We start from the raw sequence: 18869 nt of genomic DNA, 5'->3' as shown, positions 1-18869 counted from the left end.
TAAATTAAAAATATTAAGAAAGTTAGCAAAAAAATTCAGTTATTTAAGGGAATACGAAAATTGATTCGAGTAAAAAATTCATGTTTCTGAGTTGTCTGAGGAATTATCTTTCATCTCTGAGGAAATTAATTGATGTTCTATTAATGGGTAAGTGGCATGAAGGCAGTGGCAGCTCTATTTGTTGGCTAGAGTAGATGGTAACCTGGCTACTAAACCAGCATAAAAGGTTGTAAAACTGGAGGGGGCTCCCCTTTCTAGCAGAAGGAAAGAAATTACACTTTCTTATTTACACTGAGTGTGTTTTATGTCTTTAATCTGAGATGTTGTGATGTTATAAAGCCTCACTTTTATGGTTTCATCTGCACAAATCACCCCGAGAACAAACACTTTTCCTTCAAGCCTGTTTGGTTGCCACTACTGATGATCAGACATCCATGCACATGTGTTCAAAACTTTCTTTTACCCATCTCTTCCACTGCAGCCTGCCTTTTCCATCTCCACATATTTCTTGGTAATTAACAGCAGCTCCTTCAACCGCTTTTCAGAAGAAAGGCAGGTAAGGTCTGGCCTTGTTCCACTATATCATAGGCCTGGCTAGACCCCAAAATGATAGGTGTAAAGATAGAATAAAACCAATTCTCACCCTTTGTGAGTAGTTTGAGACACCATCCTGTCAATCATCCTCCCAGTCCTTTGACAAACTGGCTTTTATAGTAGGCAAACAGCAAAGCTCAAGAGGAACACAGAGGTGGGGGAATCGTATAATTGCCTGATCAAAAGAGCCAAAGAAGATATCTCTTCTGCAGTCATTGCGATTACCTCCTACATGCACTGATTTCCTAAAATCTTCCTCAAAGCTCCCATTTGATGTGTTAAGGTGCTGAACGATAAATCTATACAAAGGAAATTAAATGTTTCTGTCATTCATCTAGTTTCAAAAGGAGGTGTTAAAGAGCAGGAGCCCAAATACAGCAGTCAGAAGACACCAGCTCAAAGAAGCTGTTCAGACAAATGACTGTCTATAATAGATTACAAAGACATGGGTTTTTTTTCTTTTAATCCATAGGAGAAACAACCCCTTGAAATTTTACCAACACCTAATGGACAATACTTTGCTTATAGTTCAAATTCTGTGAATTCATTGCCCTCTTGGGGGGATCTAAGTATGTCAGGAAAACAGCTGCTCTCCTCTCCCCACATCATCTTCTGTTTTTTCTTCTTCTAGAATTATTTAGAGCAAAGGAAAAGAAAAAAGAAAATGAGCATAAATATGTTTGTCTGGGATTTTTTTTAATCTATATTAATGAGAAAAAGAAAGGATCTTTTGAACTAGCTAACTATTCCCAGGTTAGTTTTCCCAGTCTTAACTTCTAGCGCTTTGTTCAACAACATTTCAAATATTTCAAGAGAAAGGGTTTCTCTGAATTAGTTTTTTGAGGCTGCTCCACAGGCTAGTACATGGCATTTCTTTTAAGCATATCTTTTGAGATATTTTTCAAACTGCATTTGCTTTTACTTTAATGACATCAAAACCTTCTTTCCCCCAGAAACCTCATTTTGTTTGTATCATCCACTTTGAAGTCCCACTAAAATAATTTCACTTTTATTAGCTGCTGTGGTTTTTTTCCCTGCTCCTGGTGTTTCTCCTATATTGGCCAATAACGTGATCCGAACCCCAGCAATGCCACCCAGCCCCTTTTCACACTTCTGATGTGTGTTCTGGTTTTTTACTGAAAAAAAATAGTTTCAAAAGTGAACTCTGTATTCTAAGAGTACTTTCAGGACATAAAATTAATGACACTAGCAAGCTCTTCAAAATAAATAGGCAATGAAATATATTCCTGATGAATATATCAGGTAGATTTATATTTACTACAGAGAAACTAATTACAAAACTACATATTTGTTTGTTTGTTTGTTTAACTTACAATAAATTACAATTTATTTATTCTCAGCATGCAGCTCTAAGGTCAGCCAAACCTTGAGCTTAGCCCTATTGGTATTTGGTAAATACATCTTTAATGGTAAAGGTATTCCCAAGTAAAATCAATTCAATAGTGATGAATTAACGTACTATATATTGAATTATATGAATGTATTAAATAAAAGAAATAGATTTCTTAGGGGAAAACATCAGGCCATATTCAACAGCATGAGAGAGAAGAGGCTGTTGCCATGCCTCCAGATCTATCCAGCAGCGAGGCTGAAGATGTTTTCCCAGTAGGCACACACACATAGAGCACACCTATACATCACATATATACCTATATACATGGCCAGCCACACAGTTCACAGGCAGACACACAGAGCAGTCACATGATTTACAGGCAGCACCATCAGCCTCATCCTGCTCCCCTCTGTGGCTGACCAGGTCAGAGGGCCGCTAACGAGCATACATACATACATACATACATACATACATACATACATACACACACACACACACACACACACAGAGTGGATCCCTCCAGCAGCCCGGCTCAGACATATGGTTCAGATACCCAGTAGCTGCTCCTGGATACCAGTTTCCCCAGTTGGTACCTGGGTAAAAGAGCCCTCAAGGCTGCAGCCCCACTCCAGTTGCTGGTACAGACCACCTCATGCACACACAAAGCTGGCCAGGACTCCCCTGGTTCCCAGTAGCCAACTCCACCATGGTGTTACCCTTAGAGGCCCACTGACATCCTGGCTCCCAGGTCATGTCGCTTGCTCGCCAGGTCATCCGACCTGACCTTCGTTAGCACTCACACACTCACTCACACCAATGCACACACAGAACGGGGAGCCATCACCCAGGCAAAAGCTGGAAAAGAGAGGAAGAAGACAGGACAGATTGCTCCGCTCAGGCTCAGGTCAGCCAAGCAAACTGACCAGCCAACCACATATACGTGACCGGGACTTCTTAGCCCCTCACCTCTCTATTTTCCCACACTTGTTCCCCCCACCAAATCACCTCAATCCCTCTCTTTCCCTACCTTTGGTTCCCCACTAAACAACCCATAATAAGTCTTGTGCAATCATATAATGTTCTTCCCCCACATCCCATAATGTGTCCCCTACCCTGGGGTGGCAACACCATTCAGTACAACCATTCACTCATCTTGATGCCCTGCCACTGGATCCGAGGCTGTCCTGGGACAGCCCTGGGAGGGGCCAGGACAGTGTCTCTTCCTCTCTGTCTTTAATGTGGGTTCCTGCTTACCCTGTGCAACTCTGGGCTTGTGGAGCTGGGCCTGTGATGGGCTGGTGGCTCCTGGGATATCCTGCGAGCAGCCAGGGCAGGGGATTAGTTGGGCTCCCCAATCTGCCACTGTCTCTTTGTGCTCCTCTGTGGGTGTGCAGACAAGCTTTTACCACATAACCTAACAAAATCCAGCATACAGCCAGGAGCAGCAGGCTTATGAAATATAAACAGTTTTATTAAGTATAAGTAAAATATAAACTAGTTTAATCTGGAAGTGTATTAGCTTATGTTTTTGTTTTCTCCTTTGTTTGAAGTACATTCAGTGGTCTGCAGACACACCTAAATCATTTCATACTGTGTCAGCTGGATATTAGCTAAATTTCAAAGCCACAAGGCATAGTAAAACTGTAAAAAGCCAGTTTCTGCATTGGCCCTAGAGGAATAAGGTGCAGCAGCCATTGAATTCTCTTCTTCCTGCATCTGCAGGCATTGAGATTTTTAGACAAATTTAGAGTACAAACTTCTAACTAATTTTTTGCATGTGTAGGTCTACATGGGGACATTATCCACTACCATTAATTATTTCCAATTAAATAAAACACCTAGTCAGAATAAAATTTATTTTCATCAGTAGCATACATACTTACTTATATCATCTTTCAATAGTTTTCTTTAATGTCCAGGTAATTTTTCAGTATTGCTTCTGCTTGCCAAATTAAGATCAGCCCTTTCTCACGGCGCACAAGCACTGCAGTAGCTGAGAGAGCACTGGGTTTTCCTGTTTGCTATGAGAATTTCCCATATCAGTGTAAGATGATGCTATTGCTTACACTCCCTCATGCTGGCAGTCATGAATTACACCTGCTATTTTTCCAGAAAAGGTTTCTCTCTCTGCATATTTTCCTTAGCTTATGCTACAGAAACAGCACGAAGCAAGATTTGACACAAAGTGAGAATGCAGAAGAATATTAGGAAAGATATTCTTTCATGCTTTTCACAGAATGTGCTAGCTCTTAAAAGTGACCTGGGATTTTGGATCTGTCTGACTGGAAATTTGCATCTATCTGGTGCCTTGGTTTGATCTTGGACTGTTGTGTCTGACAAATGGGGTAATGTTTGGTGATAAACTGATTAAAGGTTATCTGTTAAGGGGCTTCTGAAAGGGAAGAAAAAATTAGGTTTGAGATTAGATTTTGAGATGTGGGGATTCAGATGGGGTTTGATAGACCTGTTCTTCCAAGGACTAGGAAACAGAGACTATGTGAAATAGGGCTCAGTGCCCTATTGTGAGGGTAAAGAGACAAGAGACAGGCAGGAGTAAGACAGCAGCCAGAAGAACTGGGAAGAGTCTCAGGGCACTGGGGAGAGCTCTCCCTGCGGAGTGGAGGGAAATGAGCGCAGACATGACCAGGAACGAGGTCTGCCCTTCGGCAGAACCAAGAAGCTCCGGAGGAGCCCAACGGACTGGCGAATCTGGGAGAAAGAGCCTGGGTTACCCTGTGTTGGAGGCAAAGTGGGATATTACATTAAACAGCAGGCACTCAAAGAAGTAATTTTAAACAAGCTGTTGTGGATTTGCAGTCTAGGAAGGAAAATTAAACACCTCAGAAACCTTGACACTGGAATTTCCATCTCCATGACACTGTTGCTCTTTGGCTTTTATGCTACTTCCATTTTTTTTCCTGCAGCTTTAACTTCATGCAGTATAACTTTACCACCTCTGCTCAGCCAATTATCCCATCTAAACATGAGATCTATGCATTTTTAATGATCCAGCAGCTTAATCATAAGAGCACTTAGAATCATATTCATCATTTCAACAAACCCAAACAATTTTTTAATGCGATGCTGCTTGTTTGAGAGAACTTTTTCTGTTTGTCTTTGATCCTCCAACCATTGCCTTTCCACTTCTGTGAGTACTTACCCTCCTGATTGCAATCAGCCTACGGCTACAGAGCCATTACTTGAACAGCAACACTGGGAAGTGAGAACACTATTATCTGAAGTGAATTGGCAAAACTTACAGAGGCTATTCAGGGTCAGAGATCTAGAGTTAGGTTTCAAAAGTGGCAGTTGGTAAGATTTATAAGTCTAGTTGTTTTTGGATCTAGCCTCATATCTGTATGACAAATACCCGCTGGCTCAGATGCTGCAGTACCACCCTTATCAACCCTGTTCTGGTAGAAGTCTTAGAGTGGATGTTGTGTTGATATCCATGTGTCAGACGTTGTGTCAGGGTGTGAAGGGGCACTTTCAGAGCAAGATTTATCTGTTTTTCTCCTTCTTCCGAAGTATAGTGAGATCACATTAGACATGTTTCACCAAAGTCCTTACCTTTTCCATCCTCAGAGGGACTGTGTGCACCTTGGTTTCTTATGTATGCTACTTTTGACACACATTTTATTTTGAAGGATGCTCAAGGTAAGAGTAATTTGTGAACTGAGTATCACTAAGCTTATTTTAAATAATTTATATAGTGCTCAAATGCTTTAGTGAATGAATTTTCAGTGAGGTTAAATTTTCTATAAGCCTAGAAAAAACACTGTATATTTAAGGTATAAACTTTGCTGATAAAATACATTAGCATAGCAACACTAAAAAAGTGGTTCTATTTGATGAATCATTGAGTAATGATTTGCTGATAGTTTTGCTAAGTAATTATACTACATGGCCACTGATAGCTTGCTGTGGGAGGCCAATATAGGCTAAATACACATCAATGTGCACTGATTAAAAGGCAAATACATGGGGATTTTTTTCGAAATAAAACTAGGTGTTTAGTCCAAAAACACTGATTGTATTTCTTAGTGGGAGAAATTAATTTGGTATTGCAACCCATGTGAATTGTATAATTGTAATTTGGCTCAGTTTTCTGCAAATATGAAAGTCATAATAAGACCTACATTTCAATCACATGCATCAGAACAAACATTAGATATAGCAAATTTAAACCAATCTTACCTATGCAGCTTTGGAGTTAGTGAGTGCATAAAATTAAAACTTAATTTTCATAAATCTTAAAAACATTAGACTGTAAAAACACAAGCTTCAGACCCTATTGTCTTGAGTCTCTAACCCACACCCTTCTGTCCTGATCTGTATGTTCCTGTTCATAATAGCAAATTACCAAGGTCCACTTATCAAAGAAAGCTTGTCATCTCATCCCTTAGAAAAGCGCTGCCACATACACGGACATCTTTCCAAGGCTGTTCAACAGAACAAATTTCCACTGAAATAAAGGGCTGTCTCAAGCATCACCACACTTCAGGGTACCAAGAAGAGTGAAAAAGATTTTCTTAGTGTCCAAAGCAAGCTCACAAACCTCAGACTGTAGCCACTGAACTTTGTTAAATTGTCTGCTCCTGCTAAGAGTTTGGTTCCTTTATCTCTGTTACTGCCCTTCAGGTGAGTTGCTATTAGCTTATCCCTTAATGTCAGCCTAGACTAAGCAAGCCCAGCTGTCTTAATTTCTCCTTGTTGGCCATGTCCTCTCATCCCTGGTAGTCTTCGTGGCCTTCTGCTGAATCCTCTTCTGTTTCTCCACATCCCTGGGAGGCTCCAAGACTGTGCCCCTTACTGTCCTGTGTAGAGAGAAAGAGAATAACACCCTTAGACTGCGGGCCTTGGCTCAGTAGGTGGCTTGTCTTATTTGCAGTAAGAATTCTTTGTTGGCTCATACTCAACTTCACATCTTTTTCAGCAGCACTGCCGTTCAGACAGTGACTTCACAGCTGGTACTGGGGAAAGGGATGATTTCTTCCCAGATGCAGAACATTGAAATTCTTGTTGAGCTTCATGATGTGTCTCTTGGCCCAGATTTTGTTATTAATTTGGACTGGATTATATTATTAAATGAAGGCCATTTGTTAAATTCTCATGCTGTTTTGATCAAAGCCCTATTATACCCAAATAAAAAATTAGGAACTGGACTAGACTATGAAAAGTCACTGTGGATTTAGGTTGTGGGATTATTAGTAGAATTAGCTTTAAAGTATATGCATGCTATTTCAAAATAATGTTTATGTTCTTCCTTTAATTTTGTGTTTACGGAAAGTTTAAATTTTCAGTTGCAGTAGAAGTAGATGCAAAAAGAGAAAATATTGTTAGTCAGAGGTAATTAAGTAAAGGGACATGAACATATGTCTAAAATGAAGCAGAACAAACACTGACAGCAGATAAAGCATGGGATGGAGAAGCTGTCATGCAAAAGTCCATAATTGAAATATATTTAAAATTGCCAAAGCTCCTAATACAGCCTAATCCATCACACAAAATTATTTATTATACGAAAGTCTGAGCTTTGAGTTTGTTTCTCCTTCATTCTCTTTTCTACATTTAATTATTTCTCCTTTTTTTGTGTCTTTTTGGGTTTGCCTCTTGTCTAAAAAGGGTGTTGATTAGGTAGTAAAGAAGAATCCACCTATAGCAGTATTCTTAGAAATACTGAAAAAAAGACAGCTTAGACAGCATGAAGCTTGTAAATAATTTACAGGTTTTGGAGTGGTTCATAAGACCATGTGCTGGAGGTGTAATTTCCCAGCAGTAAAATTGCAGGCAAGAGAGACCATGAAAAGGCAGAAAGATATTTATTATTCTCTGTCTCTTCTTTCTGTTGGTTTATCTTATTTTCTCTTTAAAGGAGAAAGGACTGGACTCAGGAAAAACAGTTCAAGATTAACTTTTCCTCCTTTTTATTCTCCAGAAGGAAAATATAATATGTCATGAATGTAATTTTAAACAACTGTCAAACAGAAATTTTTCATAACAAAACAAATTATATACAGCTGGAGGAAAAACGAATATAGGAAATGGTTTAAATAAGCCTCAGATTTTTCTTTCAAACTATTTAATTATTTTCATTTCTTTTAAAAGAGTTTAATGAAAGGTTAGAAAGATTTTTTTCAATTACAGTTGGTACAATGGAAGAAGTCAGCAATAACTTGACATAAAGCCATGGGGGATACTTAACAATTGCAATATTAAATCTTTTTCACTGAACTAGAGAAATCTTCTGATAAACACAATAAAGCCAGATTTATGAGTCAAGAAAATAGCAGTCTTAGAGGTCATCTCCAGGCATGTAAAGGAAAAGAAGGTTATCAGAAGCAGTCAACATGGATTCACCAAGGGAAGATCATGCTTGGCCAACCTGACAGCCTTCTATGATGGCGTGACTGGCCAACAATATCCTGGGCTGCATTAAAAGGAGTGTGGCCAGCAGGTCGAGAGAGGTTATCCTCCCCGCCCCCCCCACTCCACCCTAGTGAGGCCACATCTGGAGTGCTGTGTCCAGTTCTGGGCATCCCATTTTAAGAAGGATGTGGAACTCCTAGAGCAAGTCCAGCGGAGAGCTACCAAGATGATCAGGGGACTGGAGCATCTCCCTTATGAGGAGAGGCTGAGAGACCTGGGTTTGTTCAGCCTAGAGAAGAGAAGACTGAGGGCAGATCTTATCAATGCTTATAAATATCTGAAGAGCAGGTGTCAAGAGGATGGGACTGGGCTCTTTTCAGTGGTGCCCAATGACAGGACAAGAAGCAATGGGCATGAGCTGGAACACAGGAAGTTCTACCTGAATATGAGAAAAAACTCCTTACCTGTGCGGGTGCCAGAGCAGTGGCACAGGCTGCCCAGGGAGGCTGTGGGGTCCCTTCCCTGGAGACATTCAAAACCCACCTGGATGCGTTCCTGTGCCCCCTGCTCTGGGTGTGCCTGCTCAAGCAGGGGGTTGGACAAGATGATCTCCAGAGGTCCCTTCCAACCCCTGCCATTCTGTGATTCTGTGATTCTGTGACTCTGGAAATTATGTTGGCTACATACATATTTAGATTAAAATTATTTAAGAACAGAAGTGTTCACAGTCTTATATAGTCTCAGAGGAAAGATCCAAGCTAAAGAAAGAAGAGTTTCAACTATTTCTAAAGAGTAATTGGCCAGTATCACAGATTTTTAATGAATGTCCTTAACATACCATTAGTACACATCTCCAAGGATGCAAAATGTAAGGTGTAACTGGCAATGGTATGTTAAAGAGCAGAGGAAGACACATAGGGTCAACCTACAGAAACTCGAGAGGTCATTGCTGGCTCTACCAATATGCAATTCTGCGGAAGTAGGTTGCCTTTTCAAGCAATGTTTCTTTCAAACAGTATGGTGAAACTGGTGTTCATTAAGTGACAGAAAAAAGTACTACCTTTAAGTGAGGTATGTAGATCATGTATTTCTCTAAAAACAGGCTGCTAACTTACTTTGAACTAACAGAGAATAGATCAGACAATTTTTTCCAGAGTGACTTTAATTCTCCTCTAACGTCATAACATTTAATGCAGTCACAAAATGAGAGTCTTATTCTTCACAACTTCAAACTAAGAACTGACACAGTTGGAGTTACTGACATCTCCTGTAAAAAAAGGGAGAGCACTCTTTGAAAAATGAGTGTATTTTGAATGTCTTTCTCATCCAAGGTAAAGGTAGAAAAATTGCTTTACATATTAATAAGCCATAGAGTTAGATGAACCTTAAATGCACATTTTGTCCTGCATGATCTATTAAGCTCTCAGGAAAATAAAAAATTGCAAAATCTGAGTTGTACAAATTCAATATACGGGTTTTCTTTTTAGTTCACTCAAAATGTGCCCAGATTTTGTCTGAAAAGAAATTACATGCAGAACAGAAAGATGCCATGGCTTCTTTTTCTAAATTCTAACATACTGCACTGTCCTTTCACACTGCCACCCATCCCAGGGAGAAGGTTGCATTATTCTTCCTTGAGCAGTTCTGGGAATGATGTACATACCAATGTAAGCTTGGAATAGGAGCTTATGAAATACCTTTGTTACATTTTCTACATTGAATAACTGTATTGTTATATCAGTGAGTATCTGAACACTTCACTGATGTTTTCTTTATTGTACTTCAAGTACAAGTCAAAATACTGCTCTTTTGCATGCATTTATACAACTCCAAAAGGCTCTATGTAAAAAGACAGGCAGTGTATTAAACCTGTTGGGGACCAGATTGATGCTAGACTGTCTGACTACGGTCTTTTTAGGAAAGCAGAGAGAGATATTTTAGAATGCCCTCACACCCAAACACATGACAGGCAGGCAGACGCCACCTCAGTTAACAGATTGCTCCTTATCTGATGAGGGATAGAGATGCGAGATGTATTTCCCTGCTCTCCCCATTCCCCAAAGGCTTTGGTTTGAAAGCCAGTGTGTCCCAGGGGTCAGTATGTATCTGGTCTTACCAAGACCTGTGCTCTGTTTCTGCCTCCGCCAGTGACAGCCCCTGTGACCAGGAACAAATAACTGCATACTTCTGTCTCCATGGCTGCTCTTTGTCTGTCTGTTCTAATCAAACAGATTGTTTCTTACTATATGTTTGTACATGCTTAGTTATGATGAAGAGCTTATTTTGGCTGAGGATAAGTGACGTAAATCAAAATAATCCTAAATCTACAGATCAGACATGCATTTATCAAGCAATGCATTCCTCTCTCAATTAGCAAGATTATACTATTTGTTTCTTAGCAGAAGCTGTCAGAACTATGAATATCTCGGTGTTCCTTATTTGATCTAATAGAAATATCATTTTCTCTCATAAGAAAAACTGTTATTACACTGGTAAAAGATGTTATACTGTTCTTTATCTTCATTTAAAGGTATTTCCCTTTCCCACTTTAGGACTAGGAGCACATAAATTTGAGCCATCAGTCCAAATAGCATAGCAATGGACAAAAACAAATATGCGAACCTTAACACTTCATCTGTCTTTTCTTGCTTACCTTTGTTTCTAGAAATACTTCCCCCTTAAAGAGCTTGCCAGTCTTTTTTCACATTCTGTGTTAAAGGAATCTAGGCAAAAAGGAATTAAGCGTGTTGCCCGAAGTCATCTGCTCAGTCTGGCAAATTCAGGACTAGAAGTCAGCTGTCTGGTCTTTGATTTTTATGCATCACTTAATAAACCATACAGTATTCCTTCTGCTTTTCCTTCCTCTTCGCATAAATCGTTTTTGCAAAGTCATCTCTCTAATCCTCTTTTTTCCCCCCTTCACTTCCTTTAATTTTCTCTGTAATTTCTCTGCTTTGACACTTTCTGCTTATTCTTTCTTACTTATTTCAGTTTCTGAACCAGATGTAAAGAGGCAGAAGGATATGCAAGGTTTGAATAAGATCTTTTGTGACAGGATTTTTGAGTTCATTGAATATAACTCTTCAGGTAGAATATGACTGCATGTTGTATCAGTAATACCTAACTGCAAATGCAGTTTTCATTCCTGCTTGGTTTCTATACGGTGCAAGTACTGCTTGAGGGTGTGGGAGGTACCGCCCATGGCCCACGGTGACACCAATAGCTCCATGCACTGCAGCAGAGCGGTTGCTGCTCACTTCTGTCACTCAGGTCTCAAGACTGAAGTTGAAATATATGGCACAGAAGAAATTTTTGCCCCGTGGGAACTCTTTAGGAAGATCCTTCAAAGTGACACACATTTAATGCATTAATATTTCATTGAAAGTGCAAAACTAGACTCTTGCAGCATGTTAAACTCTCAGAGTCACATACATGTTCTGTACAGTCTCATGAGCACATGGTTTGACTCAACCAGTTTGGATGCTATTCATTTCTTGTCTTTTGCTTTTTTCAGGAATGCCCCAGTGGTGTTGTCAATGAAGAAACTTTCAAAGAGATTTACTCTCAGTTCTTTCCACAGGGAGGTGAGTACTTGGCAGATGTAATTAGTACTACTGTGTACAGAGAGTTACGTTTGTTAGTTCTTAAGTCTGACAAAAGAGACTGTTGTTCAAATTAACAAGACTGTTAATAAGCTCTGCCTGAACTCATTGGGGTACTTCCTTGATGGCTGGAAGCATTTTAAGGTTTATATTTCTGAATGAAATGCAATGATATCTACAATAAATCAGTCTTCTATTAGGAAGGTACTACCTGTGTTTGGGTACCTTTGAAAATCTGGTTTCTCTGAGAAGGTTATTTCTTTTTAAAGTTTCTACTCAGTCTTCCCATTCTCTTTTATTCCAGAAAACCTTTCACAGCAGGAAACAAAACTGTAGGAGGCACTGCAGGTACCCTCTAATACTGATGGCAGAACCCCATTGACTTCTATGGGGTTTCTCTACTTAAATGAGGGCTTTTTTTGCTAGCCTTAATTTCAATTAATTTCCAGGGGTTCCATTAATTTCTTTATCCTCATTATCTTTTACTGCAATGAAGGTAACACAAAAATATATAACAGTTTTTTGCCTTGAACTTCAGATTTTCTTTTCATTTGAATTGATTTCCTCCTTTTCTTCCTTTTGCTTTTACCTTTCAATCCTCCCTCTTCATATTCTCGTACAGCTCTTCAATCCTGCCTCTTCATCTTTTCCCACAGCTCTTGAGATTTGCATGGGACTGTTCATAGCTCTTTCTTTTCAATTGTATTTTTTTAAAAAACCCACACTTAATTGATAGGAACAAAACGTCTCCCAATTAGTTTTATTCTGAATAAAGACCTGGAAGGTAAAGAGCAACATTCATTGTGGATTACCATCTCTGAAATCCTTAACAAGCAGGCACACTCAATAGGGAAGAACAAAAGGCTAAAAGTGTTGACCTGCCTACTGATTATTTCTGTATCTAAGCTTTCAAACCAGGCTAACAATTACAGTTTCAGATATTATATTTTTTAGTTACCCTGGCTAGTGAAAGTAATTCTCTGCATGTGATTTACTACACCTTTACTACACTTAAAATAATAATTTAAAAAATGATGATATTTCCTATTGTTGCACTCAAAATTGTTTATAGGCAAAAAGAATGCACACCTTTTATACAAGCAAAGCTAAAATGTATTGTTAGAATAAATGTAATCTCAAAAGCCTAATCTTTATTAGTCCAGACCTAATTGTTACAGAAAGGAAATAATATTAATGTAGTTAAAACTAATATATACTCAATTCTTAGTTTCTACCCCTTTTCCTGGGGTTTAATGCTCACCCTTCTGCTGCTCCTCTGGGCCTTTAGGGCAGTGGCATCACTTGAGGGAGGAGGTGGGGGCTGCAGTGGAATTGTCAGCATCTGGAGCCCTTCCCTGGGAGGAATCGGGTGTTCATGTTGGTGCTTTCTTCTTCCTCACTCTAGGATTCGCCTGGGGTCACTTCTACATGTTTGCTAACACATTCTTACACCTTTATTTTTCTCCATTGCTTTGCAGCTCCACATTACATCCAAATTTATCATAGGTGGTACCTTTTACACGTGTTAAGTACTATTTCATTGTTCTCTTTGCTATCCCTAAAACCATCTTTCTCCAGCTCCACACCTGCATTTCTTTGACTACAGGTGAGTTGTTTATAGCTGTGGGATCTCCGGTGCCAGCCTGTGCCCTGTCCCTTCTCATCTCACACCCGCTCTCCTCTGCACTCCATCCCATCTCTCTGCTGCTCAAGACCTCTGCTAATGTACAAGGCAAAAAGTCCTTCTCCCCACTGCATCATTATGTTAGAGTCATAAATAGCTATTTCTACATAGAATAACTGCTTGTTTCTGCTACCTGTATAAAGCTATGGCTGCACCACAAAAATAAAACCAATTAGCTTTAGAAACCTGTACAATTACAGAGACTACGATCACAGCTAAACCACGGGAAACAGAGCTGCAAGCTGATAAGCCTCTGTCCTGGGGCAAGCTCCCTCTAAAACTTGTGGCTTCTTAGTAGCAATGGCAATACTGCATTAGAGGAGCACATGGTTACACTATGTGCTGCAATTTCAACAATGCCATTACTCTATTTGAAACAAGGGAGCCACACTTTTCTGAAAAAAAAATAAGAAACCAAAACCTTTTTTTCTTACTTCTGAGTGAAATAGAGACAAAAGTTAGATTTTTTTAGTAAAGTAGAAAAGTATCAAATCCAGACAATTCACTTATCAGTAACAGATGTTATAGTATACTAGTAACAGCGTTTTTAGCTTTCTCAATAAAGCCATTTTAGAGATCTCAGTGAACTGAGAAGTGAAAATCAGAAGCTATCTGCTTCCTCTCTTCATTCTCCATGGCCCCCACACAACAGTGTGCAGACCTATAGAAACACAGAATCACAGAATGGCAGGGGTTGGAAGGGACCTCTGGAGATCGTCTTGTCCAACTCCCCTGCCTGAGCAGGCACACCCAGAGCAGGGGGCACAGGAACGCGTCCAGGTGGGTTTTGAATGCCTCCAGGGAAGGGACTCCACAGCCTCCCTGGGCAGCCTGTGCCCCTGCTCTGGCACCCGCACAGGAAAGGAGTTTTTTCTCATATTCAGGTAGAACTTCCTGTGTTCCAGCTCATGCCCATTGCTTCTTGTCCTGTCATTGGGCACCACTGAAAAGAGCCCAGTCACATCCTCTTGACACCTGCCCTTCAGATATTTATAAGCACTGATAAGATCTGCCCTCAGTCTTCTCTTCTCTAGGCTGAACAAACCCCGGTCTCTCAGCCTCTCCTCATAAGGGAGATGCTCCAGTCCCCTGATCATCTTGGTAGCTCTCCGCTGGACTTGCTCAGAGAGTTCCCTGTCCTTCTTAAAATGGGATGCCCAGAACTGGACACAGTACTCGAAACGTGGTCTCACTAGGGCAGAGTAGTTCCTCCCCAGGTGCAGGACCTTGCACTTGCTCCTGTTGAATTTCATGAGGTTCCCCTTGGCCCAGCTCTCCAGCCTGCCCAGGTCTCGTTGGATGGCAGCACAGCCTTCTGGTGTATCAGCCACTCCTCCCAGCTTGGTGTCATCAGGGAACTTGCTGAGGTTACACTCTATCCCGTCGTCCAGGTCACTGATGGATATGTTGAACAGGACTGGACCCAGCACAGACCCCTGGGGAACACCACTAGTGACAGGCCCCCATCCAGACTCTGCCCCATCTGTGAAGATGTTATGGGAGACAGTGGTGAACGCCTTACTGAAGTCAAGATAGACAACATCCACTGCTCTCCCTTCATCGACCCAGCCAGTCACACCATCATAGAAGGCTGTCAGGTTGGCCAGGCATGATCTTCCCTTGGTGAATCCATGTTGACTGCTTCTGATAACATTCTTTTCCTTTACATGCCTGGGGATGACCTCCAGGATGAACTGCTCCATCACCTTTCCAGGGATGGTGGGGAGGCTGACTGGCCTATAGTTTCCAAGGTCGTCCTTCTTGCCCTTTTGGAAGACTGGTGTGACATTGTCTACCCTCCAGTCCTGAGCCACCTCTCCCCCACCTCGCCTTGCTGGCCTGTCTTTCCTGAAAAGCGTGTAGCCATCCATGAGAGCATTCCAGTCACGTAGGCTATCCCACCACATCTCTGTAATTGCAATGAGATTGCGGCCCTGAGACTGCACACAGATCTCTAGTTCCTCCTGTTTATTCCCCAGTTCCTATTCCTCCTGTTTCTTCCCCTTAGCAGTACATAAAGACAGCACCAACAAATGTGAAAGCCTGATGCAGTTTTCCTCAAAATTTCAGGAAAAATATTCAGTGGAAACAGCAGAGTAACAGCTCACATCAGTAATCCTTTAATTTCTGTTGGCCCACTGAGACTTGAACTGTTTTGTGTAGGTTTTGTGCTGCTTTGTAGGTGCCTGTGTTGTTTTTTGCCATTTTCTGAGAGGTATGGGAGCCAAAGCCTATTCTTTGTTCCTCACATTAGCCAAGGTAACCTCAAAGCCCAGTAACTGTATTTGCATATCCCTGCATGCTAACAGGGTGAGATGATCATATTTAAGCACCTAGTTAAGCAGCTAGACTGGATACTTAAATCTTTGAATGTATTGCTGAAATACTGTTGCAGCTGAGGCCTTTAAATTTCAGTTGCACTTAAAATATTGTTTTTACGTATGTCTGAATATTAAAGAGGAAAAAAAAAAAGTTTGTAAGTTGTCCCCAAATTAAAATGTGTCTTACCTGTAGATCTGTGCCCCATTTTATGTAATGCAAAACCAGATACAGCATGATATATCATTATAACAATTAATATCTGGGCAAAAAGAATGATGTTGTGTAAGATTTTAAGCTTCAGGGTGACAAAGCAATCACCAATTTTCCAGTCATTTTCCAGTGTCATCCAGCAAGTCACTTCACCAAGCGACTTTCAAGACTATCCAGGATAAGGGAGAGAAGGAGTAGCAAGAGGATAAGGGAGCCATAGTAAGAGTAGCAAAGGAGGTGACACAGAGCTGCAGTAAAATTGAAGAAATTTAAAAGGCAGAAGTCGCTTTGTAAAAAGCTTTCCATGCCAGAAAGGCATTCCAGTAACTTCTTTTTAGAAATACAGGTGAATGAATAGGCCCCCTGCATTCATACAATGGATCACCTGAAATATAACCTGGGATTTGTTCTTCAGCCAGGCAGGTCGTAGATAAGAATCCAGACACTGAATAATTATTACATGCCTCCTCCGTTATGCACAGAACAGATTATGTTCATGGTTTGATAAGGCATTCTCTCGGATGTATAATGACTACCAATTTTTGTCTCCGGTGCTTAAAATGCCTTAATGGTGTATTTCAAAGGAATTATGATTTAATATCTGTTCCTGTCTCAACCTGTCAAAATATCTATTTAGCTTACTAGTTATGATATCAGATCCCTGAAAAGAAAACATATTTTATTTAAAAAGTTAAGCTTTTGTCTAATACGATTAATGTTCAAGATTTAGGGGGGTGGGGGCAAGGAGGAATCACATTAAGTAGCTCTAATTAAGACTAGTGTACCTCATCCTGCAGCATATTTCAAGGCAAAATTTCAGACTAGAGTTACCTGAACAAAATAATCCTGAAAAAGATCTCTGATTTTTTTTTCAGAAGGGGTTACTAGAAAGAAAAGATCCTTCACCTAGAGATTTTTTTTTTCATATACCACCATACAAAAAGACAGGTACATTGTATCATGTATGGGCAACAAACAATAAATACCTTTGTGTTAACTGTTGTGATTTCTGTAAATCTACAGAAAACAATTAGGAATATTTCACATGTTTTTAAGAAATGAATGCCAAAAGAATGGGAAGCTATTTAAAATTCAGTTTACAGTAATTATATCTCTATAATATGTTTTTTCCCTGAAGATGGTTTGCATAGTATAGTCTGTTGCACAACAGAATTCTCAGTAGGTCATAGAAAACATGACTATTAAAATCCTAAACACAATCTGAAGTCAACAAATTTACATTTTTCAGTTAAAGTGGGAATTTGTCTGCGAGGCCATGCTTAAGCAATTACACTGATGACTGGGTACATCGAAGAATGAATGAACGTCTCAGTAGCGTGGGGTTTGGGGTTTTTTTTTAATTCTCTGAAAATGCATTAACGGACATAAGGTTTAAAGATTGCAGAGTTTTTTCTTGTTACAGTTATTTCACATCATATAAATTAGCATATTGAAGTAAGACCAGAGGCTTTACTTACTAATGCCAGGGCTGAATCTGTGAAGTACAAAGTTTTGAGTTTTGGTGTATTTGGTTCCTTGGGGTCAAGGTGGCAATTCAGGTGAGTGACCCAAGACTATCACTCAAATTAATTCAAAACAATATTTCAGGCTGTGACAAATAAGGTTTTGGGGATTAATATGAAAGCTAAAATGGTTTAGTGCCAAGAAATCAGAAAAATGCATCTCAGCACTTTTTTCCACGTTTTTCCACAAGGAGAGGGTTTGCCCTGCAAGGGGAATGCAGATTCCATATCACGTCTCACTTTGCTAAAGGTTTGTGAGGTTAATGTTAATTAACCTAAAATTAATGTAAATACTTGAAGTAGAAAAAGCAAAGCAATGAGTATTAAAAGTAAACAATACCTCAGCCTACATTCATCTGCATGGTTTTGAGGGAGGGAAAGTCACTGAGGAATGCTGCCTTCCCATAACCCCAGCACCTTGTAACTCACATCAACAGGGTGGTCTCGGGAGAAGTCTTCTCTTTGCAATATATTGCTCCTGGAGCAGGTAGTGCCTCTCAGAAGGCGTTCAGCGGAAATAGAAAGGTGGATCTTTAAAAAAACTTAGGCTTTGACAGATTTGTATTTATGCTGTCTTGTGTTTCTAAAATGAGTCGATATGCACTGGTCAGTAGGGTTGAAAAGTATACAAATAATTAGAGAAGGGATCACTTGTTTAAGGTTATCATTCAGAATCTTATTGATCACTTCAGTTAGTCACAGAGAGGTTTTCCAAGGGTTTTAAGCACCTAGCTCTCATATGATGTTCACGGGAACCAAGCAGCAAACCAGCTTTAAGAATCTGCGTCTCTGGGCAGGATTTGATCTCACCTGTGGGCAAGCGTAGGACGTGAGCACAGCAGCAGCTTTCTGATAAGAGCATCTTCAACCTGGGTAACGGGCCTGTCTTCAGAGTAAAAATGATAGACCAGACGCACAGACGGCAGTGTCTACTTCCCTCATTTAGACGGAGCAAATGAACATATTTTTCTTCTTTAACACGAGATAGATCCACTGTCACAGTCTCTTAACTGATAAAGTAGCCTCCCCATTAACATAGGTTGTTTCAGGGTACAATAACATGACTTCTTTGCTATTCATTCAGACATCAGTGATCAGTAGAAACGGGAATTAAAATTAATAAAGAAATTCTAGACTAGAATTTTATATTTTCTGTTCCTAACAGTGTAGCTACTCACATACTTGCACAGATAATTTATCTCCCCTGCCAA

The 18869-nt window shown here is 40.1% G+C and overlaps 1 protein-coding gene across 2 annotated transcripts in view; it reads left to right on the top strand.

The window, feature by feature from the left end:
- The window catches only part of KCNIP4 (potassium voltage-gated channel interacting protein 4), a 354092-nt gene that overhangs the window by 321335 nt on the left and 13888 nt on the right, over nucleotides 1-18869 (top strand). For both annotated transcript variants that reach the window (XM_064449226.1, XM_064449225.1), the window contains exon 3: nucleotides 11832-11901. In XM_064449226.1, the coding sequence (XP_064305296.1) occupies nucleotides 11832-11901 (70 nt within the window). The remainder of the gene's footprint in view (nucleotides 1-11831; nucleotides 11902-18869) is intronic.

The sequence above is a fragment of the Phalacrocorax carbo genome, chromosome 4 (assembly GCF_963921805.1).
Source record: "Phalacrocorax carbo chromosome 4, bPhaCar2.1, whole genome shotgun sequence".
NCBI classification, from domain to species: Eukaryota; Metazoa; Chordata; class Aves; order Suliformes; family Phalacrocoracidae; genus Phalacrocorax; species Phalacrocorax carbo.
Note: the sequence above shows the minus strand (reverse complement) of the source record. Positions and strands in the feature narration are given on the sequence as shown.